Raw genomic sequence first — 24,949 nt, forward strand, 5'->3', positions numbered from 1 at the left:
CCCCCCCACCCCCTGTTTTTTCCCAAAACTGTTTTTCCCAAAACTTGTTTTATTGTTTTCCTATTTTTATAGGGGGAGAAATTTTTTTAACCTTTGTGGTTCTTAGGGGGAGTTGTTGCTCTTCCTAGGGGGAGTTGTCTCTATTTTCTCTTACTCTGTTACGTATATTTTCTGTCTATCTTCTAATTAGGTAGTCTTTGTCAATACGTGACAAAAAGGGGGAGACATAGATGACTTGTTTGTTTTGTTTAGGGGGAGAATATAAAAAACTTTTTGATGTATCTAACTTAAGGGGAGAGTTAGAATTTATTTTGATTTATATGTTTCTTGTTTCACTTCTTATTGATTTATTCTTATGAGTTCTTCATTGGTATATGTCTTTATTTTGTGCTATGTGAAATCAAGAATTTATTTTTGTTTACTTGTATTTTCCACACATGCGTTTATGCATTTTGTTTAGTGTTTTAGGAAATATACAGGTTGATTCAATTGAGCTGCTGTCTATACTTGCAACTGATGGATAGTAGTTAGGTTGGATTTGTTGTTATGAGCATTATTTTTGTAATGGGCTTTTACTTTGTAAACTTTGAGCGTTTAGTTTGTGTTTTGTCACGGATTGCCAAAGGGAGAGTTTGTTAGGTTCTAAAGATTTAGGATTTTATGTATTTAGAACTCTAATGTGTAATGTTGGCAAACCATGATCAAAACAATATATTTAGTCTTTTTAGCCTTGCTCAAAGTTGATTAATTATTGTAAAGTTGGAATCGAGAGGCTGCAGATGTATTGGTGCATTTCGGCCTGACTCGATCGATCGAAGGATAGACTCGATCGATCGAAAGTCGGCCAGATTGCGTTTTCTACAGAGTTCTAGCTCAGCCCAAACTCTACTTAAACGTCTTGGGGATCAAGTAAAACACTCCTATATATAAGGAAAACCCTAGAACGTTTTTGAGACTTTTGGAGAGAGAGATTAGAGTGCCTCTTGTGCCTCATTTTATTTTTAGGGTTTTGTACCCAAACCTCTCTAAGTCTTTGTTGCTCATATTTGCAGTTTATGTGAATCTCTTGTGAGATCCTTGAGGAGCTTTCCTTCACATAAACTTAGGGTTTTCGAGGTAGAGATATTATCTACATCTTGATGATCAACAAGGTTGCTGCTATTGGTGTTTGTATCTTGTGGAGAATCCAAGAAAGAAGGAGTCCGTGGATTCGGAGCTTGCACGTGGTCGTGTCAGTAAGTTCTACTGGTGGGTAGCATTAGAAAGTCGAGCGGGGAGCTTGTAGTCCTTTTGTATGAACTTCGATTCTTTCATAGTGGATTCAGGTTTGCCTTAAGGATCAGTGGGTCAAATCCTCCCCAGGTTTTTATCGTGTGGTTTCCTGGGTGATCATATCATTGTGTCTTTTATATTTCCGCTGCTTTATACTTTTGATATGATTATTTGATTGCTTTAACCTAGAACTGCATAATTTGACTAAGTAACAACTTGGCTAATTAACTAGGTTAACTAATCTGATTGTTTTAAGGGGTCTAAATTTCCATCAAGAATAAATCATCTTATGAATTTTGAAAAAAAACATATTTATTGTACTCCTTTAATAAGTTATTACTTATATATATAATACCTTAATTTCACACAATGTTAATTTATTATATAACTTAAAAAGTAGAATTTTATTAATTTTAATTATCTATTCTATTATCTAATTTTAAGTTAATTAATTTTAAAAAAAATCTATTTACATATGAATTTTGATTAAGTTGTGCATCACATAGGCATAAGGTTAGTATCACATAACAATATGGTTACATTACTGAAGACGTCAATTATATTTATGCATTCAATTTGTAGATATCATCTGTGACCATTTCAGTCTCTGGTCCACCATCTCTCTCTCTCTTCATCTTCATCTCGAAGAAATCGGCTTAGTATGATAAACACAAATAGTAATATTAGAGTAACACACCAAAGCTTTGCAGTTTCTGATATTTGTATACCTACTTGGTTGATTGCCAGGTTCACAATTAGACATATTGACTATGAACATGTGCTCACCAATCCAAGTCCTTCGCCTCTTGACTCGAGAGAGAAGATGTTTACGAATTAACCAGACCATGTTTCAAATTTTTTTTCAATAATTTGATAGTTGTGGTGCCCGAATTTTAATTTTAAGCCTCCATTAAAAATACTAGGTGATGCAATTTGAACTACAAGTCCCTTGACCACTACATTTCAACTTTTTTATTTGTTTAGAAAATGTTTCAACTTTAAGTGATCAATCTAAAAAAAAAAAAAAAAAAAAAAGTCGGTTGAGATGAGAACCCTCCTGCCTTTCCCTCCATCCAAACTTGGCCCTAAATAGGGATTCAAGGTATTACAACCACAGAGAATTCTTATATCTAAAGTGAGTGAAGATCTCATGTGAATTTTTATTATTTTCCAAATGCTTAAGAATTTTCATTATTCATTTTTGTTTGAAATATCATTTCGATGGAAGCTTATGGGTATTGCTTAAAAACACAATCACAATCATGAAGTATATTATTGTCATTAGTTTAATCTTTTTCTTTTAACTCAAAATAAGATTCTCTTTCAATAATCAAAGATACATCATCCATCAATTGGAAGTTTAGGGTGATCATTAGTTTTTATTTTATGTTGATTTTTATTTTTATGTTATTTATGTTTATGTGTATTGTTATTGGTATCACACTACCCCCTAAAAAGCATTCGTTGGTAATATATCATTGAAACAATAGACCTAACCATTAGAAAAAATCTTCATCTCAACAAAAGATATTTAATATTCGGCTAGAGCTCCTATATATGTATAACAGAGTTGTTGTATTGTAGTCATTATTCTTGATTAATGAAAATCGCTTGGCTTTTTTTGCTAATGTCATTTGGACATATTAAAAGTATAAATAAATAACTAAATAAATTAAATTCTGGGTCTATGGCCTTAAAATTAAAATCGGGTAAGAAAAGTCCGTATAATAGCCTTGAATGGGGATTAATTCTACAAGTGCTAATATTCTTTAAATTTTCTAGCCACCTTAAAAAGTTAATTATGAGTTATATATATAACTTCACCCGAAATCTTAAGTTGAGAGAAAGCTTAACCTCAAATTACTTACTTAAAGCTTCAAATTATACCATGTAAATGATAATTTATTTATTTTTCAAACTTACACCATTATCTTTTGGGCAATTTTCATTTTAACTAAACTATCTTTGCAGTGGCGAAAATCAATACCAGTTAGGTTTCATCTACTACATTGTTGGCACCGGCAGCCCATTGGCATTGCCTGATAGGTTTAGTTACTTGAGTTAAAATTCTTATTTCATTAGAACAGGACTAGTTTTGCTGAAGGGAGAGTCAATGAGTTAAGGCATACTGCTGTCTCAATCAATCTGTAAAGACAAACTAGTTGTGCATATTACTTGAAAAATTTTCAAATTCGACTATTGAACATCATTTAGAGTATGAGAGTTTGTTTAGAACCTTTAAACAGATTGTTTAACCTAAATTATTAACCAAGTGATTACTTAGATTAAATTTCAGTTCTAGGTTAAATACAGATAAATCATATCATGCAAATATGCAGAAAAGTAAATAACACCACGATATGATTCCCTAGGAAAACCAATGAAACTAACCCGTTTCAAGGTAAAAATCTGGGGAGAATTTGACCTACCTATCCTCAAGGTAAACCAAATCCACTATAAGAAAATCAAAGTTTTTACAAAATATTTAACCCTAAATCTAATACTACCTCATGTAGTAACTTACTAACATGACCACGTGCAAGCTTCGAATCCACGGACTCCTTCTCTTCTTGGATTAACAGCAACACAAACACACCCTTGCTTGTAACTTTAAGACTCCACTCAAAGCTTTCAGATCACCATTAGTAGCTGATCTTGAAAGTAGCAACTAGTTCTACCAATCCTTGATTGTAGTTTAAGTTCCGGTAGAATCTTATGTAGTTAGAAGGTACAAAACCTCTCAAATCTCACAAAGAGTAACACACAAATCTTCAAAAGTCTCCAAAACGTAGCTAGGGTTTTCTTTTTATATGTGTACAAGTTTAAGTAAAACCCTAAACGTTTTTGTATTGAATGGACTGAAATAACCTTCTGCAGAAAACCTTATTTGCGATTTTCGATCGGTTGGGTCTATTTCTTGATCGGTCAAGAATGATAGAACTTGAATTTTCTTTTCTACAATCAGCTGGACTTTGCAATCTTGAAACACACTTATTTAAGCATACCCTAAACACTTAGACTAGACTAGTTTTGTTCTCGGTTTGCCAATGCTTTACAACCATGATTCTAAACATTTAATTTAAATCTTTAGAACCTAACAGAGTATAACCACCAAAATTTCAACAACCATGGTTTTAAAGCAACAAATCTAAGGCGTTTTTAAAGACTCAAATAAGAGATTGACATTATATGCTACGTTGAAGCCCTTTTGGAAATCAACAAGTATATTCTTTCATATATATAAATATATATATATATATATATTGAAAGAATTATCTTCTTACAAAAACAAGAAACTTTCACAAAGTAAATTTACACTTGAATCAACAATGAAACAATGAAAAAAATGAACATTAGAGTACAGACATTTCCCATCCCTGCACGCCAAAGTACACAAAATAATCTAATTGACAACCCTGCAATTCTTCCTGACCTCACCCTGCCTTCCTGTGAAAACATCAATGGAACCCATTTTCACCATAGTTGCTGCAAACTTGTTAGCCCAAGCTGCATCATTTCTTGCATGGTTCCTCACAATCCCCACCGTTGTGGGGCTGCTCAAAAGAGTTTGATCGGAGGTCAACAAGCCATGGTGATTCATCAAATCTTTGTAGTACTTATTATCAAGTTTGTTTGGTGTAAGAACATCCAGTGGCACTGTAGGATCACCGCCATTTCCAGAACTTAATTGTGGGGGACACTTAGCTTTCAAGTCTCTAGCAAATTTGGGGTCCATTGAAGGGTCTTGTGGATGTGTTGCATTGAAAGTGTATAGCCGCTTTGAGAAAGAAGAACAATGTGACACGCCTATAGAATGTGCTCCGGTAAGTGTCACCATTTCATCAAGACTAAGGCCTTTTCGTGCAAAGTTTTCTTCAAGTTGCTTGGCATCAAAGAAAGGCGGGGGGAAGGTTTTGGGTAGGCTCATCTTCATGTGACACCCGGCCATCACGACGACCTGATGGCACTTTATAGTTTATGTCTCCAACTTTGTATGCATTGTCACAAACAGCAATGCAATAATGTCTGCACATGAGACAGTTTGGGGGCATTGAGCTTCTAGTTCAGCCTTTGCCTCATCGATCACTTCAAAGCCTCGCAAACTTGGATTGTTGGCTATATTTTCCTTCTCTGCTGGGTTTCCAGGAGTTGAATCAAGTAAAACAGAGGCATCACAACCCTGAAACATATAGCATGAAAATTATGATTAAGTCCAATCGATGACAATGAGGGAATTATTTTTTTCTCGTTTTGGGAGAATTTATTTTCATTAGCTTACTGGATTTAAAAACTATGTTGGATAAAAGAACAATACACCTTAAAAAAACAATACTTTAAAAAGTTGTACAACAAAAGAAAAGTGGGGAAAAAAAAGAAAAGAAAGTCAATCTAGTTTAGTTTGTCTAGAAAAATCCTGATAGACATTTAAAATGAAGCAAAAAAAAATCTGTGTTTTGTGTCAGTTTAATTTTTCTGGATTGAAATGTAGTCATTAACACCCAATTACAATACAACCATTATCCACCATTCAAAAAGAATGACATTAATGTGTATTAGTATCAGATTGGAAAAGTGGCACAGATAATATCATTAAATGTTTTTCATGCAACGGTCCCTTAGCTCAGTTGGTTAGAGCATTGGTCTTATGAGCCGAAGGTCGTGGGTTCGAGCCCCACCGGGACCAATACTCCAATGATTTTGTTGGTGTCAATGTCATGGCTAGCCAAAAAGGTTAATAAATTTGAAGTCATCAAGTTTTTGATACACATGTCATATCTATATATGTTAATAATGTGATATTCTAAGAAAATGTTTTTCTTTTAAGCCAAAAATAAATAAATAAATTTGGATCAAATAAGCTCTTGATAGACATGTTATTTCTATATATTGTGATATTCTAAGATAATGTTTTGCTTTTAATACATACAAAAGTCATCATAGTAATTAAGGATGTCATAAATGCTTTTTCTGGAGAGAAAATGGTGTATTTGATTTTAAAAAATAATGAAAATATAGTGGACAATAAGGGTGAAAAGAAGCTATACCCTAACAAAACAGTCATGGAAATGCATTCTGATTAGGCCAGCAGGTATGCCAGGATTCCTTGACACAGCTTTGTTCACAGCTTTTCTCACAATTGCTTCTGCAGAAGGACAACTTGTCTTATAAAAGCCCTCTTTGAGTGATGCTGATGAGACAGAAGCCATAGTAGATATACTAATTAGAAAGAAAACCAAGCACAAGTGTAGTGTTGCCATCTTCATTGTACAACCCAAATGATCTTAATTTGTGTGAGGCAAAGAAAGAGTAAGGAACAATATATAAGGTAGTTAATTAAGAACAAAGCAAGAAATAATATAATTTGTTTGCTACAAAGAAATATAATGTGAGAGGAAGATAGTGAAATGAGGTGATTGAGATTTGAGATGAAGGGAATGGTTGATGTTAAGTTCATATTTATAGGTAAAAGGAAAGAAGAAGATTATGCTGGCTGCTTATACTTTTTGTATACCAAACGTGTGTTAATTACTTACAGTTGCAGCAAGCAAAGCAAAGAAGTGAAGCTTTAAGCTTTCTAAGTTTGAACAGTTCCATATACAGTGGTACACTCCCTTAGCCTCCTTGCTTGGTTTGAATTCTCATTCTGCAGGCCAGGTTCAGAAAAGTATTGGTTTTATTTTTTATTTTATTTTATTTTTTTCTGACTTTCAAAGATGTCAAGTGGCAATGAAGAATGAAGATTATGGTCATGACTGAAAATCTCCATGACAAATTCTCATACTGATCATGAAATGAGTTTTATATTACATTTTTTTAGGGGTATACTTTGACAATTCAGTTCTTGCATCAGCGTTATTATATTACATTTTAAATGAATATATTGAAGAAGTCTATTTGCATTCAGTAGGATATGAATTGAAGTATCCGATTCAGCTGGAAAAAGATATGAAGTAATCAAACAAGCTTTATAATTTTTAAAAGGGAAAGTCTAATCAACCTTTTTTGTTTTCCTCTTTATTCAATTTTAAAGAGGAAAAGGGATTCTAAGTTTTAACACAAAGATACGTCATAAACTCTGCTCTAAAAATGGATTCAATTTTTACACAACTTTTTAGTAGTTGCGGTGGTAAAAATGCGGTAAGTCCATATAAAAATAAATGTCCACCACTCCATCAAATTGCAAAATAAAAAAATTAAAAAAAAAACTAATTTTGAATCCTTAAAATTTCCATCAGAATCACACAAAAAAAAAATACTAATTTTGAACTTACAAGCGTCTTACCTTATAAAATGTTACGTTAGTTCAAGTCCTTAGACAACCACCTTAAAAGGGTAATGAATAAAGTAATTAACAAAGGGACAAATATGAAAAGTTTGATTCAGAAAAGTTTGACCAAGTCATGCATTGTAGCTGCTTGTTCAATCTCCATGTATCAAATCCCACAGAAATATGACCTTATTCAATCGATTAAAAAACTAGTTGTTCATGAAATGCCTTTAGCAACTAGCTGCTTAAACTGTAAAACAAAGCAGTGGACAAAAAATTCAGTAACGCGTTTGCTTCGCTGTATAACATTAGCACCATAATAGTGATACTATTCTCTCCCATGGTCTCCCTCCTTGATTTGAATTCTAATCTAAATGTTTTCTTTGTACATGAGATTTAGACATTTTTTTTCTTTTTCACTTTCAAAGATGTTAACTGGCAATGATGATCATGTCTGAAAAAAGCTACTTGAGAAATTCTCATCTATGGTCGCCCAAATAACAAAAAACAAATAAATAAATAAATGTCTTCATTCTGAAAAATAAAAAATAAAAAAAGAGGTTTTGTCATCTATAAAATGAGTTATTCCTTGCTAAATTTTTAAATAAAATATGAAAGAATACAAGCTTGAGAGGTCTCAAAGGTATTAGGAACCTCATAACAACACCTCCTCTAATGATTTAGTTATAACCTAAACTAAATCCCACCAAGATCTTAAGATAGCATTAGGTATTAGGTGTCGAATTATTGTAGGTAAATCAAACTCAATTGGTCCTTGAAGTCTTGGAAGTAGCTCGTGGAAGGTATTTAGAATAGAAGAGTCCAAGCCACCTAAAGCCGATTATGTGGTCATCTCAGTAATTCAATTTTAGATGACAATTCAGTTTAGAATGTCATCCAAAAGGAAAAAGTCACTTCTTTGCCTGATGAAAATGGCTTACAAGTCCCAGCTTTGATTTCGTGTAGTAAGGCATAATATTAATGACCAATGAGTACTAGCTGTAAAATTACAACTAGTAGCTTAGTTCAACCTCTTTGGTGTACCTGTAACCGTGTTTCTTGCATCTTTCTTCATAATGGTTTTTTATTTCCCAGACAATTATGCATTGGATCATAGCACAATCCATTAGAAAATTGTACACAATGGACCAAATAGAACAAAATAGACCAAATTGGACCGAATAGACCAAAGTGGAATAAATAGATTGACATGTGTACGGAATTGGACCAAATAAACCCAAGGGGACTGAATTGAATAGACCAAAGTGGAATAAATAGATTGACATGTGTACGGAATTGGACCAAATAAACCCAAGGGGACTGAATTGCTCTCCCTAAAAATTAATAGTAATTTATATCTGTCTCTTTTTACAAATATATAGTTTTATTAATTTTTGTGTTTTTTATTGGTATTATTCCTTTTTGAAGTAGTTCATATTCTTCTAAGTTCTAACTATTGTTATTATCCATTACTCCTATATTTTTCTAATTTATTTTGGTACAAATAAAATTTAAAAGTTTTAAATTTATTATTAAAGTTTCTCATTCACTTGAGGAGATTATCATGATAATCAAAACTTATCTTATAATAACAATTGATATATATTACTCAAATAATTCATATTACTCTCAACCTAAACTTGTCTTTTCTCATTTTTAAGTGAGTGGACCAACATGGACCAAATGGGACAAAATAAACCAAATTGGACTGAAGTGCACTAAATAGATCGAATAGATTGAATTAGCCCAAATTAGACAGAAGTAGACTAAATAGACCAAAGTTGACCGACTTGAACCAAATGGACCGAGTTGAACCAAATTGGACAGAAACGGAACAAATGGACTGATAGACCGTAGAAGACTGAATAGAACTAATTGGACCAATTTGGACCAAAGTGAATTGAACAGACAGAGAGGATTGAATTGACCAAAATAAACCGAATTGGCCCAAAGTAGACCAGATTAGATTGAATGTTAAGGTTAGTCATCCAAATTTTAATTTTTTTTTTCAAATTTTTTAAATTAAAAAATTAGAATTAATGATAGAAAAATATTTTCCATAATTTTTTTTTAAATTAACTGAAGTTGATGGAGAGAAAATAAAATAAAACAAATCACACAAAAAATACAAAAAACAAATCATAACTTACATTTATGGTATATTTTCTATGTTAATCAAATATTTTGTTTTTCACATTAATTTAAAATTTTGAAATTAATTTTGTCTTCATTGTTTTATCTTAATTTTACTCCCCTAATCAAAATCCTGGCTCCACAACCAAAAGATAAAGCGATGAACAATTACCTTACCTTTTAGAAAAATCTTCAAAAAGTTTGATCGCTTGTTTTGTGTATATCACATGTGAGTTTGGCCTAGTACCTTCGTACTAATTGCCGTTTTACGAGCTTAGCTTGTTTTGTATGTACATTTATCTATGTGGGAGAAATCTTGAAAACTATGTGTGATTGTTGTAAATAGATTTTCAAGTTTATCATGAATGATTGGTCAATTGTCTTGATGGTTTTGATACTTGCATAGATTTGTGTCTATATCTCTTCCCACTTTATTTTTTTGTTTTTGTGAAAGAGCTCACCAAATGTAAATCTCCAAATGAAAAGAGATTTTGAGCTGCAAAAGTCAGTCGCACATATTAGTACTTGACTAGGAAAAAGGGAAAGCGACTTTTTGTATTGAAATGTATGGTGCTTAAAAAGCCAAAGGCTAATTTTTAATGTTGAAATATCAAAAATTTCAAGCACCGATCTAAAAAAGAGATGTATTATCCAAAAAGGATCAAATGTTATGATTTATGCAGAAGCCAAATGAAAAGCTTCTAAATTGTGTAATCAATTTGTGGGAGGTCATATATGTTCATTTCTATAATTGAGATAGACCATTTGACCTAGTATCAGTTGTGTATGACTTGATTGAATTGATCATTGAAGCTTTATTCCGGTCTAAGGACTATTTCACACTTGATACTCATCCACAACACACAAGACTTTGATTCAATGAATGCTTAACTCATTTGTGTGATTGTACATGTTCAAATGTGATGTGTATGCTCAAATACTTGATGATCAAACCCAAAAAGATTTTTGAGTGTTTTATTTGTTTTTGAAAGTGATTTTATACTTTCGTGCTTTTAGTTTTTGTTCAAAATACATTTTTGTGTTTTTTCTTCAAAAACTGATTTAGAGGGTGTTTCGCGAGAAGCTCGTGACTTAGAGCTTCCTGCAAAAGAAATAAGCTTGAGGGAAATAAATTTTCATCATTTCACACAGAGACTCTCGCGATTGTCTCGCGACTACTTCACGACCAACAGCTTCTCACGAAATGCTGTTTGGTTAAAACTGAATTTTTTCAAAAATTAGATAGAAGCTATCACAATTGTCTTTCTACTGTCTCGCGACTTAAAGCTTCTCGTGAAAGTTTTGAAGTTTCAATGGCCCTTCTTGCGACTGTCTCGCGACTGCGTCACCACTGCCTAACCCGCGAAAAACACGTGTTTCCAGTTTTTATGTAGCAGATGTGACAATTTTTCAAACACTTTTCACTTCCCTCGCATAAGTCTCTCGAACCCCTTTCAACCCAAATCACTATTTCATTCAAACCCTATCATTTTCAAGCAAAATCTCTCCAAAATCCTTTCAAGGTAGGTGTTTCTTACACTATTTTCATCTGTTATTTTTCGGATTATGCAAAATTTGTGCTTAGGGTTTTGAAAATTGGATTTTTTCAAAAATTGGGTTGGGTTTCTATTTTCTGTGAAATTTTTTTTGATTTTTTCTGATTGGGCTGAGTCCCATTTCGTATTTGTGCATCTGTGTTGGCCCTATGAGGCATTTTAACATGTATTGAGGCAGTTTTTCACTATGTTCATGCATTATCCATATCTGTTGTGCTTTGTTGCATGTTAGGTGTTTGACAGAATGTCCGTATGACATTTCTGTGATGAATTGGACTCAACTGAGTTCCAATTTTTGTTTTTGATCTTGATTGGTCATGATTCCTTTGTTTTGGTAAATGGTTGTGTGCTTTACACACTTTGTTTAGTTTGTGCCTCAATGCAATGCCATGCACACCTATAGGCACACACATAGGCATCTCTAGGCACCCCTCATGCACCTCAAGATGCACACACATGCACCAGCACATGCATCAGCACATGCACAGCCTATGCACACACTGTTACACTCACTTCATTCATACATTGTGAGTTTACTTACATGGTTTAACACCTTTAGCTTGCTGTTAGTGTCTGTTTGCTCTGCTCTGAGTATGGTTTGCTATGGTTTGAAAGTCAATTCTATTTTGAACTACAATGGATCTGATAATGTTTTATGTTCTGTTTGTGCCTTGTGTACTTGGTTCTTTTCTGGTTCTGTTGTTATACAGATGACTCCAACTAAGCATGCAGCTACCAAGCATGCAGCTACAAAGAAACCAACTTCCAAACATGCACGCACGGATTCTGATCACTTCAAGTCTGCTGAAGCTAATATGAAGTATAATGACTGCTATAAGGACAAGACGATCATCATGGAAAGGGTCGTGCAACTGGAATCACTTGAGGGCACTTTCATGCCTGAGGTGTTCAAAGATAGAACTTGGACTAAATTGTTGAACACGGTTGGGGTTGTTTATTCAGAGATAATCAAAGAGTTCTTCCCAAATGCTACTGTTGAAGGGGATCGTATCGAGTGCTGGATAGGGCACAAAGAATTTGTAATTACAAGGGAGATCATCCAAGACTTTTTAGAGGTTCGTCCTTCTTCATGGCCAATTACAGTGGCGTATGAGGACATATTGGGTTCTATTGATGAGATGATAAAAATACTGGGTGGCACACCGAAGAAATCATCCATGAACACAATACCATTTTCACCAGAGATGAAGGCTTTAGCATACGTGATGATCCACAACTTGTATCCGGTCACCAACCTCACTACACTATCAGCTCCAAGGACAATATTTCTGTATGATCTCTTTACACACAAAGAGATAGACATTTATGGACATATCATCCATGTATTGAAGAAGAGCATTTGTAAGCAGAACTCTAGGACTATCATGCCCTTCCCCACTCTCATTATGGGCCTAATTGCAGAGGAGAGGCTCAAACTTCCTAGTGGCCTCACAGTAGTTCAGAGGGACTACCACATTGGTGCTCACACATTGACTAGGAGCATAACCCACATCAAAGGCTCCAAGACCGGTGTGCATACCATACCACAACCACATGTTGAGCAGGAGGAAGAAGACACGGAGGATGAGATAGAACGCTTTACTACTACTCCAGAGTCATCAGATCAGCCCTTAGCTCAGCCATCATCTTCTGCACCAGCTCAAAGACCGGACAAACTTGATCATCTTATAGCTAGAGTTGAACAGATGTACACTTTGTTGGATTCACATGTACAACACATAGCAAACCAGTTTGCTTGTGTTCAAGGACAGATCACGGCCTTATCTACTTAGATAGAGGAGTTATCCGTTGATCATGGTTCAGACTCTGAGTCTGAGGCATTCTAGCCCTTTGGCCATTCCGATGAAAAAGGGGGAGAAAATTTTGAGGGAGAGCTGAGAAAGAGCTTGCACAGTGTTAAGGGGAGCATAGGTTTAGGCTTAGAAACATTGGTTATTGGTTCACAGGCTGTTTATTTTTTGCTTTTATTTTTTGTTTACAGTTTTTACTATTACTACTTTTGTTTAAAGCTTTGATACTATGTTTTTTAATTTTAGTTTATTATCAGTATTTTGTGTTTATCTCTATGCTTTGTAGCATTTTTTTTTTTTTTGGTATTTTTAAGATATTGCTATTATGTCTTAAGTACCTCACACTTATGCCCTAGTAGGATCTTGTATCCTAGATGCAAATACTTCGTGTATTTTGCATTGGTTGAGTGTTAGACATGCAATTGATCCTAGGGATTGTTCTTAATTGCATTGCATGTTTGGATGAGCATTTACTTGCTAAATGTTCATTGTAGTCATTCTTTAATGACTGTTTTTGTTTAATCAAGATATGCTTACATGTTTTACTGGGTTTTACTTGCTCATATACGCACCTTGTGTTTAACCTGTCATAAGCTTAATGAAAGTTTTGTTTGTGTGCAAGTGTTTCAGGTAACAGGTATATACATGCAAGTGCTTCACAGCTTCTAGATTAGGTGTGAGTGAGTTTTGTCACTATTCCCAAACTCACGTTTAAGCCTAGAGTCTGTTTTAGGGGTTTTGTCATGGAATAGCCAAACGGGGAGATTGTAAAGTTGTTATTTACAACTATATGTTTTGTTGGCTTATATTCCGTGCCAAATTTGATTGTAATTTTATTCAATCGTTTGTACCTTGTATTTATTGTGGGATTTCATTGTAAGGGTTGTGTGATAGAGATAGTGGTGTGAAGACTCAAGCATTTGAAGACTGAAGAGTTTTCGTGAGTATATCGCGACTAAGCATCCCACGAAAAGAAGCATGTGCCTTGCACATGACTGGAATGCAAAGAGTCAGAGCAGATAGAGACAGCTGTGTTTCGCGAGTATATCGCGAGTAAGACCTTCCCATTAGACACTCGCGAGACATTCTATTCTGTCAACCTGTCCAGTCTGATACACACTTTCTGTGCCTACACTATTATACCCATATTACCCATAAATGTTAGAGAGAGCTTCTGAGAGAAAAACCCTAGCCAAACACCTTGAGAGTTAGAGATTGTCATACCCACAATTCTCTACACATTTATTTTGGGAATTTCCTCATCTCCTACCTCTCCATTTTCATACCATTGAAAGGTTCATAGCCCAAACACTTACCACACCATTTCAGAGTGTCAAGTGAAGTTTTGGTGCTACTAGGAAGCATTGGAAGAAGCCAAGAATGGCAAATGCAATATGGAGCTTGTTGCAGGACCCGGAGAGCTAGACAAGACATGGTTCCGAGAAGCCTTGTTGGAGTAAGAGCTTAGAGGGCTTAGGTACAGAGGGTAGATTAGGCTTGGAGGGTCTCTTGCTCACCCATGTATCCCAACTGATTGTCTAGTGGATCGATTTCCGCTTGGAGGGCAGCGGAGAGGTTTTGCGTCGAGTTGTTCGGTTTCCTCTTCGATAACACATCTCGGTATTATCTGTGTTTGCATTTCTCTTCCCTACTCTTGTTTATTTCATTTTTACTGCTGTGTTGCTTCAAATATGGATTAGAGTAGTTCTCTTGCTTATATGCTTGTGTTTACACTATTCCGAACTTAGTATTAAGTTAGTGTAAAATCAACCAAGTCGTACCTTTGATTTGGGGGTCTAAACAGCTCTTGTGTTTTCGACACATTTTCGAACTTTCAGAAACCAACATTCCCAAGGACACCTATTTTGGTATGCTAGTAGTATCTCCTTTTTCCTTTTTAGGAACCAACATTCAGTCAACCACAACATGTGTTAGCCTTTATTAAGTGCAATTGAATCAATCCATGTAAGATAGAAAAAGTGGTGAATTTCACACATTTTGTATCATGCCCCGAACCTTAAAAGGTCCAAAGTAAGGCAAAAGAACCATTAGGAGAGAGACTGTAGAGGATTTTTCTTTTCTTTTCTCTTTTTCACAGGATGAGAATATATAACCATATTAAAATCTCCACATTACAAGTTAGAACTCTATAACACATTTACGAACAATAACTAAAATCATGTGCTTCTATGTAATACCTGAATGTATTACAAAACTCCAATTGGATTACACAAAGTCACAATCTTTGCAAGAATAAGGAACCTTAACATTGAGTTTAGGCCTACCACGCCTAAGGCTAACAAACCTCAAGTGCCTAACCTTCTATAGAATTAATCAAGACCTCGTTGAACATAGCAAGATTGAGTCACCAACTATTTACAGTACAAGTTTCCAAATTTAACATGGCAATCTAATCATCACCAATGAAGTAAGCTCCATACTCGAGGTATAGCTAATTAATCTAAAAAACCATTAGAGGGTGGGATAAACTAAAGCCCAGTAAGTAGCATAATTAATGGGGGTGGAGGAAATGCAAGTCTCATGATGATGAAAAGTTTACAAAACATGTTTTAGTTTGGGAAATTTTTAACTGAATCCTACAAGGTCATTTTCTATAATAATGTGACAAGAAGGATTAAATGATGAAACACAAAGTTTCTCAAAATAATATCATGAAACTATATACTATAATCTGTGAGCACTAATAATATAATTCCAAAGCCATAAAATCTAACATACGATAATTTATCACAAATATACCACACTACCATATAGACCGGTCAGGAGATTCACCCATTCACAATTGGCATGATATTGTCCTCTTTGGTATGCAGTCACTTGGCCCTATGGGCAACAACCTCATCCATACCCTCACGGTTTTGTCTCTCCCCTCATAGGTAGCAGGGAGAACACGTCAAATAGGACATCTTTTACATGTGGTCTTTTGCCCCCATGGGCAGTAGCCTCACCCACACACAATCAAGGGACCTCTTCCCCCCATAGGAAGCAAGGAAGAATATGTCATCCAAAGTGAAAAGTCACAAAGATTACAAAAACTAAATCGGGTGATCATTGGGAAATCACATAATGGCATAACGTTAAAACAACATAAAGCTCACAAGTTACATATACTTTCAAATACATAGTTTATATCCAGGTAATTTTAGAAAAATCTTAAATAATCTAACTTTCATAAAATTTTTAAGGTTTTCAACTTCATTCTTGTCAAAAAGATTTTCTATCAGTTTCCCAAATAACAAGACAAGATAAGTATCTTTAAATTTTCCAATACACCATCAAATCAATGAATTCCTTATCAAAGATCAAATAAAAAATGCTCATATTTTCCATGTCAACAATTCATGCATTTCTCCAAATGCAATACCAAATATGATGCACTTTTCGTATATAATAATATAAAATAGGGCCACAACACAACACTTTTTAGAAAAACGTAGTTCCACAAATAATTTCCCAAAATGCATTTGACCCAAAAACAATGTTTATGCAACATGGTTATTTTCCAAAAATCCCATTAGAAAGCTAGTTACCTTGCAACCTGCAAAAAGTCTAATTCTCTAAACTCCAAAGGAAATTAGCTAGAACCTAAACAATATCAAGCAAACCAATCACAATAAGCATAAAGCTTGAAATTGTATATAGCTACAAATTGGGAATTGCCAAATAAGCAATTGATTAGGCAAGCCTAGTATTTAACCTCATCAATAATGTATTCCTCTTCCAAAGTTTCTCAACAATTTAATTCACAAGGCATAAGCTCCAATTTATAAAATTAATCCATTCAATGTATTATCTCTAACATCAAAACCTCAACACTTTCTAAGTACTTCCCACAAGATTTACACCACATCAACAAGAGACCCATGATACCAAAAATCATAATATCCTCCAAGGCAAACAATTTGAATACTTAACTAGCTCCAAATAATCAATAAAAAATTATATTCATCATTTATTTCACATTAAGAAGCCAAATCTCCAAAATCTTCACCACTTAGTTACCATTGTAAAAATCATATACCCACTCATCAAATAATTCCACCAATACAGCCTATACATATAAACACGTGAATATCACTTCCAAAGTTCGTAAATCACATGGATATTATTATCAAAACTTGGATAAAAATAAATAACTTCAAGCAAAAGTACAAAACCCACCAAAAATATTAGAAAATTTTACATCAAATAAAAGGGATGTAGATGCTTAGAGGTTTCTAAGGTAAAAAGACTGATGCTAATGCTCTAACTCATGAGAAATTATTCACTCCTCCTCACTCTTCAAACATGAGAGATGGGTCCCAATGTAGGACCCATGGTAGGGCCTACACCTTTTATGAAAGAAGGAAGGACTTCCCTTATTGGAGTGAAAAATTTCTTCTAAGTTATTGTGCCACTTATCTAGCCTTTATAGTAATTAATTTATATCAAATACTTGACTAAAAAAACACATTACAAAGTAAACCATATTTAAAATGAGATTCACGCCAATGGATGAGTTTCATGTAAAGTCAACGTTTCACTTAATTCATTGCTCAATCGTTGGTGGAAACAATAATAAGGGGAGTTTGAACAATTAATTTTTGCATCTTTTAGACTTATTTGGTGAAAGAAATTGTACACTTCACTTAAGTGCCAAAGTTAAAGGGGCAACTATCAGGAGCCCTGTAACTCGATAGTATTGTCTGAATCTTAAATGGAGAACTCATGTTTGAATCCCCTATATATTATATTAAAAACAAAGTTAGAGGGTTATTTATTGAATTTGGTTGAATGAAATATCAAAATCTAAGTTAGAGTTAGCTAATTGGACAATAGCTCTTTCAAAAATTTGTCTTTTTTTGTTGTTGTTATTATTATTTTTTTTACATCCACTGCAAACGTTTTTGTATGATTTTTTCGAAAAATAAATAAATAAAAACATGGTTGTAAATAAAGCAATGAAAATAATTTTCAAGTTCCACGTACAAATGCTATGCACTATTTGTAACATCCAACGAATACAAGTTTATCCCATTAATTTCTCAACAAAATTTGTTCAAAATCTTACAAAAGAATCAATTTACATTTGAATCAACATTGAATAATGAATCAATGAAAGAAAATAATACAAAATAATTTCAATAGTCACACCAATAAACCTATAATATCTAGTTCACAAACCTACAATCTTTCCTGATCTCACCTTGGCTTCCTGTAAGCACATCAACATAACCCATTTTCACCATAGCTGCTGCAAACTTATAAGCCCATGTTTCACCTTGCTTTGCATTATTCTTGACAATTCCAACCGTTGAAGGGATACTCAAAAGAGATTGATCAGAGGTCAATAAGCCATGGTGGTTCTTCAAATTTATATAGTACTTATTATCTAGCCTATTTGGTGTAAGTACATCAAGTGGTACAGTTGGATCGACATTGCCAACATTTTGTGGACACTTGGCCTTTAAGTCTCTAGCAAATATAGGATCCATTGAAAGGTCTTGTGGATTTGTCTCACTGAAATTGTATAATCGCTTTGAGAAAGAAGAACAATGTGCCCTTCCTATAGAATGTGCACCAGAAAGTGTCACCATTTCATCAAGACTAAGTCCTTTTTGCACAAATCTCTGTTTGAGCTCCTGAGCATTGAAGGTTGGTGGTGGAAGGTTGTCAATAGGCTCATTTTTACGTGACACCCTACCATCACGGCGTCCTGATGGAACTTTGTAACTTATGCCTCCAACTTTGTAAGCACTGTCACGAGCAGCAAATGCAATAATGTCGGCACAAGAGACTGTTTGTGGGCATTGAGCTTCAAGTGCGGCCTTCGCCTCAAATATAACTTCAAAACCTCTTAAACTTGGATTGTTGACTGGACTGTCTCTCTCTGCTGGATTTCCAGGGGTTGAATCGAGTAAGACAGAGGCATCGCAACCCTAGCATAAATAACATTGAAAATAAGATTTAACTCTAACAGCTTAGTAATTATGTAGCTTGTAAGGTATATTCTTTTTGTGGGAACATAAAGGAAAGGAGAAGAGTGCAAATTTAGGTACAGATTCTAGTGAACATATAACATGTTAGTTGGTGCTGCAAAGTGCTAACATACCCTGACAAAACAATCATGAAAATGCATTCTGATGAGGCCAGCAGCAAGGCCAGGGTTGCTTGATATGGCTTTGATTACAGCGTTTCTCACAATGGTCTCTGCAGAAGGACAAGTTGATTGATAGTAACCCACTTTGAGTGATGGCATCGCCAGTGACATTGACACCATCATAGACATAGTAACAAAGAAAACCAAGCAAAATTTGATTGTTGCCATAGTAATCGACAACCCAATAAATACCGCAATACTCTAATGAGTGAGTGAATAAGACTCAAGTGAAAGAGGAAAGAAAGAACAGATAAAGAAGAATATCTTAAGCAAGAAGGAGATGAAGATAAATGTTGTTGTTAGCCAAGTATTTATACGAATGAAGTTCGTGAAGATGGGACTGGCAGTTTTTCTTTGAAAACCAAAACGTGTATTTTTGCATAGAAGAAAGGCTTGAAGCTGTCTAAGTTTGAGGGTTTCCATGGTAACAAAGAGGAAACAGTCCTCTTTGGCTCACTCGAAGATCTTTCCATCCTATTATAGCCTCTTAGGTTTTGAGTGGGTAATGATGAATTTATGTTCTTTTGACTTTTGGGGATGTCAACTTAGCAATGGAGAGGGTAAGAAGGTAAAATACCGTATGTGTATGTGTCTATATGTGTGTATATACATATATCCAACGTACAGGCGTCTTATGCAGACTAAGTCAGTTGGCTTAATTTTCATGACATTTTAACACCTTGACTAGGACGAGGAAATGGATGGAAGTCTGAACTGAAAGGGATAGTGGATCCCACCATTATTCTACTGTTTGAGAGTTCTTCAAGAGAGAGAAAGGAAAAAAGTTAGGGAATATGATCATATTATTTTAAAGATTTCAAATAGACTAGGAAACTAGAATTAAAAAAATATATATGTCTATCTTTTTCTATTCAATTATATTTTTATAAAAATCTATTTATCTCCTTTCTTGCATTCATTATATATATATATATATGTTATGTGTGTGTATGTATTTAATTACAATCGATAAAAACAAGTAAATAATCGAGTAATTATTCAATATTTTATATATATATATATATATATATAAAAGATAGAGATTCTACTATAGTCTAATCTAAGTGTATATATCTGTCAAGCTTCTTCCTGAAAACTTTAAATCTGGCATTTACCCTCCACACCCAACAAATATTTATACTTATAAAGTAACCATTGTACCAAGAGTGTACAGTGGTATTATTCTATATTCTCAAAATATAATAACATGCTTTCTTCTCTCACTTAACAGCAGTGAAGTCTACTTATTAAATTTATAATTTAATCTTCCATTCACATATTGCAGGAGAGAGTACTTAATAATTTCCATGATTAAGCATGACAACCGGTTAGGTCTCCCATTGACCAAGTAGCTAGCATTCTATTATCAATCGGAACTCATTTAAGATGATCATTTATATGTCATCCCAAGGAATAAGTCAATTCTCTGTTTGATGAAATGCCTTTCTCAACTTATAAATCCCTACTTTTATTTTGTGGACTAAGACAAAATGAATAGTTATGAAAAGACAACTTTTATAGCTTAGTTCAACCACTCAATGTTTCTCGCACCTTTCTTCGTAATCTTTTTTTATAGTTTGGCTAGATTAAAAATATAAATAAAAGGTTACTAAGGTCACCTTTTTTATTGACTTATAATTAATATAATGTTGTTCAGTGTAAGTGTTTGAAACCAACATTTCTCAGGGCACTTGTTTTGGTATGCTAGCAGTATATCCTTTTTCCATTTTAGGAACCAACATTCAATCAACCACAACATGTCTTAGAGGGTGTTAGCCTTCACTAACTCATGAGAAATTATTCACTCCACCTCTCTTTTCAAACACGAGGAGTGGGTCCCAATGTGGGATTGATGGTACGGCCTATACCTTTTGTGAAAGAAGGGAAGACTTCCCTTATTGGAGTGAAAAAATTCTTCTAATTCGTTGCGCCGCTTATCTAGTCTTTATAGCAATTAATTTATATAAAACATATTACAACTTTAACCATATTTAAAATGAGATTTATGTCATTTGAAAGTAAAACTTTACCCAAAAAAAAAAGTATTAGTTTAATGTAAAGTCAATGTTTCACATAATTCATTGCTCAATCGTTGGTGAAAACAATATTATGGGGAGTTTGAACAATTAATTTTTGCATCTTTTGGTCTTACTTGGTGAAAGAAATTGTGCGCTTCACGTAAGTAAATCTATCACAATTACCAAACTAGGTTTTGACTTCATAGACTTCCTTGATCTGGATCTTGTTCTCAAATGAACCACCTGTTTATGCATTGATCTTCAGTACGAAAATTGAAGGTTTGGCAGCAACTTTACTCCACCGTTACTAGCAATAGGGATTTGGTCTCCGGTAAGTGCTTGTAGAGTTAGAAAATTATAGAACCTTATAGATCTCACATAAGTAACTCTCAAGACTTAAAAAACGTGTATTAAAGTTTCCCTTTTATACCTAGCAATATTGGACTCAAATTCTAAACATTTCGTGGGCTATTGGGCCTGATTTAAAAATCTGCAGAATTGTAGTTCGATCGGTCAAGGCTTCTCTTCGATTGGTCGAGCTTGATAGTTTCTAAATTCTTCTTTCTACAGCTTTTATGTTCTTGAATCTTGACTTGTATCAATTTGATTAATGTCTAAAACACTTCTAAGACACTAAGATCTTCTACTAGACATATTTTTGTTCTTGGTTTTTCCAACATATAATAAAATTAGAACCTAAACATTTATGACTAAATATTTAAAACCTAACAGGGGGGTTATGACTAAGTGATTTTATATTGAGTGAATTAGATGCTCATACATTTTAATATTAAGTGAATAATTGAATTAATGGATTTTTATTATAATAATAAGAAAAATTTTATAGATACACTCAATTTAACATATGCTTGGATGTACTCGTGATTAGTGCACAACAATTTCACTCTTTCATCAATTGTCAATGGTGAGCCCATATGTATGTGATGAATTCAATTACAAATTAATATTCAAATATGTTGTGAAATTATGTGTAAATTTGGGTGTCTATAGACAGATTGTGATAATAATAGTTAATAGAATAATATGGTGGTTTCAACTTTCAAGGGTGTTCAATTTTGTGTGGCTAAGCCCCACAACTTGTTTGGCAATTTATTTAAGATGCTAATTCCAGTACTTGAACTCACGACATATTGCTTTTAATTAAAGGAAATTGCTATCACACTAAGGCTAGACCTCAGGTCACTTACTTGGTCATCATCATAGCAATTGTGTTATATAAACAACTTGATTGATAACATGTTTCAAAGTAACCCATTTTTAAAATGGGATTTACATAATTTGAAAGTAAAACTATATTTAAAAAAAAAAAAAAAAAAAGGATATTTGGTGTATCTATTGATAGATTGTGATAATAATATTTATAGAATAATATGGTGGTTTCAAGGGTGTTCAATGTTCTTTTTTGTGTGGGTTATATTTAGCTAAGCCCACGCTCAATGGAAACAGTAAATGACATTATACAGACTGTACGTATTAGGCCTAGATTCAAGATTTCTACGAAATGACATTGACTCATTGAGCTCTCCCAAATCCCAACCCATCGATTCAGTATACTTGTAATACTCAAATCCCACTTTTTCTAATGCTAACACTTTCTCAATGGGCTACTTGGATTTCCATCCAAGTCTCGCTAGAAGTAAGCCTATGGTCATATGTATGTAGGCACAAGCTTGAGTTGTCTCATTAGTGACAAAATCGCAACCCGCTTGCCAAGAATTTTGCACAAAGCTCCTATTTTTTGTGAGTCTAGAATTAAGAAGTAATGATAAACAGTCTTATTCTAAATTAATTTGAGAGATTAATTTTCTGTACTCAATTTGTGATTTATTGCTTTTATAGAAGACACCGTCACACCAAGATTCGACCTAGTCATCATTTTGGTACAATTTTTCAATAAATAAAAAAAAAAAAAGTTGTAAAACAATGACAAAATTTTAAAGTTCCACACACGAATGCTATGCACATTTTGTAACATCCAACGAATACAAGTTTATCCCATTAATTTCTCAAAAAAATTTGTTCAAAAACTTACAAAAGAATGAATTTACATTTGAATCAACATTGACTAATGAATCAATGTAAAAGAATAATACAAAATAATTTCAATAGTCATACCAATAAACCGTAATATCTAGTTCACAAACCTACAATCTTTTCTGATCTCACCTTGACTTCTGTAAGCAAATCAATGTAACCCATTTTCACCATAGCTGCTGCAAACTTATTAGCCCATGTTTCACCATGCCTTGCATTATTTCTGACAATTCCAACTGTAGAAGGGCTGCTCAAAAGAGATTGATCAGATGTCAATAAGCCATGGTGTTTTTTCAAATTTGTATAATACTTATTGTCAAGCCTATGTGGTGTAAGTACATCAAGTGGTACTGTTGATCATCATTGCCACCATTTTGTGGACACTTGGTCTTTAGGTCTCTAGCAAATATGGGATCCATTGAAGGGTCTTGTGGATTTGTTTCATTGAAAGTGTATAATCGCTTTGAGAAAGACGAACAATGTGACCTTCCTATGGAATGTGCACCGGAAAGTGTCACCATTTCATCAAGACTAAGTCCTTTTTGCGCAAATCTTTGTTCGAGTTCCTGAGCATTGAAGGTAGGTGGTGGAAGGTTTAGAATAGGCTCGTTTTCATGTGAAATTCTGCCATCACGACGTCCTGATGGAACTTTGTAATTTATGCCTCCAACTTTGTAAGCACTGTCACGAGCAGCAAATGCAATAATGTCTGCACATGAGACTGTTTGTGGGCATTGAGCTTCAAGTGCAGCCTTTGCCTCAAATATCACTTCAAAACCTCTTAAGCTTGGATTGTTGACTGGACTATCTCTCTCGGCTAGATTTCCAGAAGTTGAATCAAGTAGGATAGAAGCATCACAACCCTGGCATAGATAAGATACAAAACATGATTCAGCTCTAACAACTTGGTAATTAAGTAACTTTCAAAGCATTCTTCTAGTAGCAAAAAAAGGAGGGTCTACAAATTTAGGTACATGAGTACGTCTATACGTAATGATCAACTAGGTTCAATCCCCACCTCTCACTTTGGTTTTCTATTCTTCCAAGTTATATGTTTTTTGTATTAATTATTAAGGTGATTCCATCTGTCATTTTAGGAATTTTTTTTTTCATAAAGAAAATTACAGATTCTATTAAATATAACATGATTAATGGGTCTTAAAAGTGACTTTGAAAAATGCATAAGAAGCTTAACAATATATATATATATATATATATATATTAATGGGTCTTTAAAATGGCTTTGAAACTTCTCTTTTTCGATGAATAATTACTTTTAAACATGCACGAGAAGCTTAAGAAAAATGGCAAATTAACAGATTCTATAGAACATATAACAGAGTTAATTTGTGTTGCAAAGAGCTAACATACCCTGACAAAACAATCATGGAAATGCATTCTGATGATGCCAGCTGCTAGGCCAGGGTTCCTTGATACTGCTTTGTTCACAGTGTTTCTCACAATGGCCTCTGCAGAAGGACAAGTTGATTGATAGTAACCCACTTTGAGTGATGGCATTGCCAATGACACTGACACCATTATAGACATAGTAACAAAGAAAGCCAAGTAAATTTCGATGGTTGGCATAGTTACTCTACAACCCAAATAACCCAATACTGTAATGAATGAATGAATAAGAGACGAGCAAAGAAAGAACTTAGATGAAAGTTGAAAGA

General features: G+C 34.0%; 2 protein-coding genes, 1 non-coding gene and 1 pseudogene across 3 annotated transcripts; 1 reads left to right on the plus strand and 3 right to left on the minus strand.

Moving 5' to 3' along the window:
- Window positions 1–4,675: 4,675 nt before the first annotated feature.
- Window positions 4,676–6,622, minus strand: LOC111988855 (peroxidase 5-like; annotated as a pseudogene).
- TRNAI-UAU (transfer RNA isoleucine (anticodon UAU)) lies at window positions 5,883–5,956 on the plus strand. Its single transcript has one exon. It is a non-coding gene; the product is annotated as a tRNA-Ile (tRNA).
- Window positions 6,623–18,060: 11,438 nt separating the features above from the next.
- LOC112041086 (peroxidase 5) lies at window positions 18,061–19,368 on the minus strand. The gene is made up of 2 exons (XM_024073989.2): window positions 19,153–19,368; window positions 18,061–18,979 (listed from the first exon to the last, which is right to left on the minus strand). Exons 1-2 carry the CDS (start codon window positions 19,366–19,368, stop codon window positions 18,212–18,214), a joined length of 984 nt encoding a protein of 327 aa, XP_023929757.1. The 3' UTR covers window positions 18,061–18,211.
- Window positions 19,369–23,369: 4,001 nt separating this feature from the next.
- LOC112041098 (peroxidase 5) lies at window positions 23,370–24,943 on the minus strand. Its single transcript, XM_024073999.2, is given in 3 exon segments — window positions 23,370–23,632; window positions 23,635–24,136; window positions 24,645–24,943. Coding segments are annotated over 3 exon segments (975 nt in total). The 5' UTR covers window positions 24,861–24,943; the 3' UTR covers window positions 23,370–23,375.
- Window positions 24,944–24,949: the final 6 nt, after the last annotated feature.

This window comes from Quercus suber, unplaced genomic scaffold (assembly GCF_002906115.3).
Source record: "Quercus suber isolate HL8 unplaced genomic scaffold, Cork oak 2.0 scaffold_426, whole genome shotgun sequence".
NCBI classification, from domain to species: domain Eukaryota; kingdom Viridiplantae; phylum Streptophyta; class Magnoliopsida; order Fagales; family Fagaceae; genus Quercus; species Quercus suber.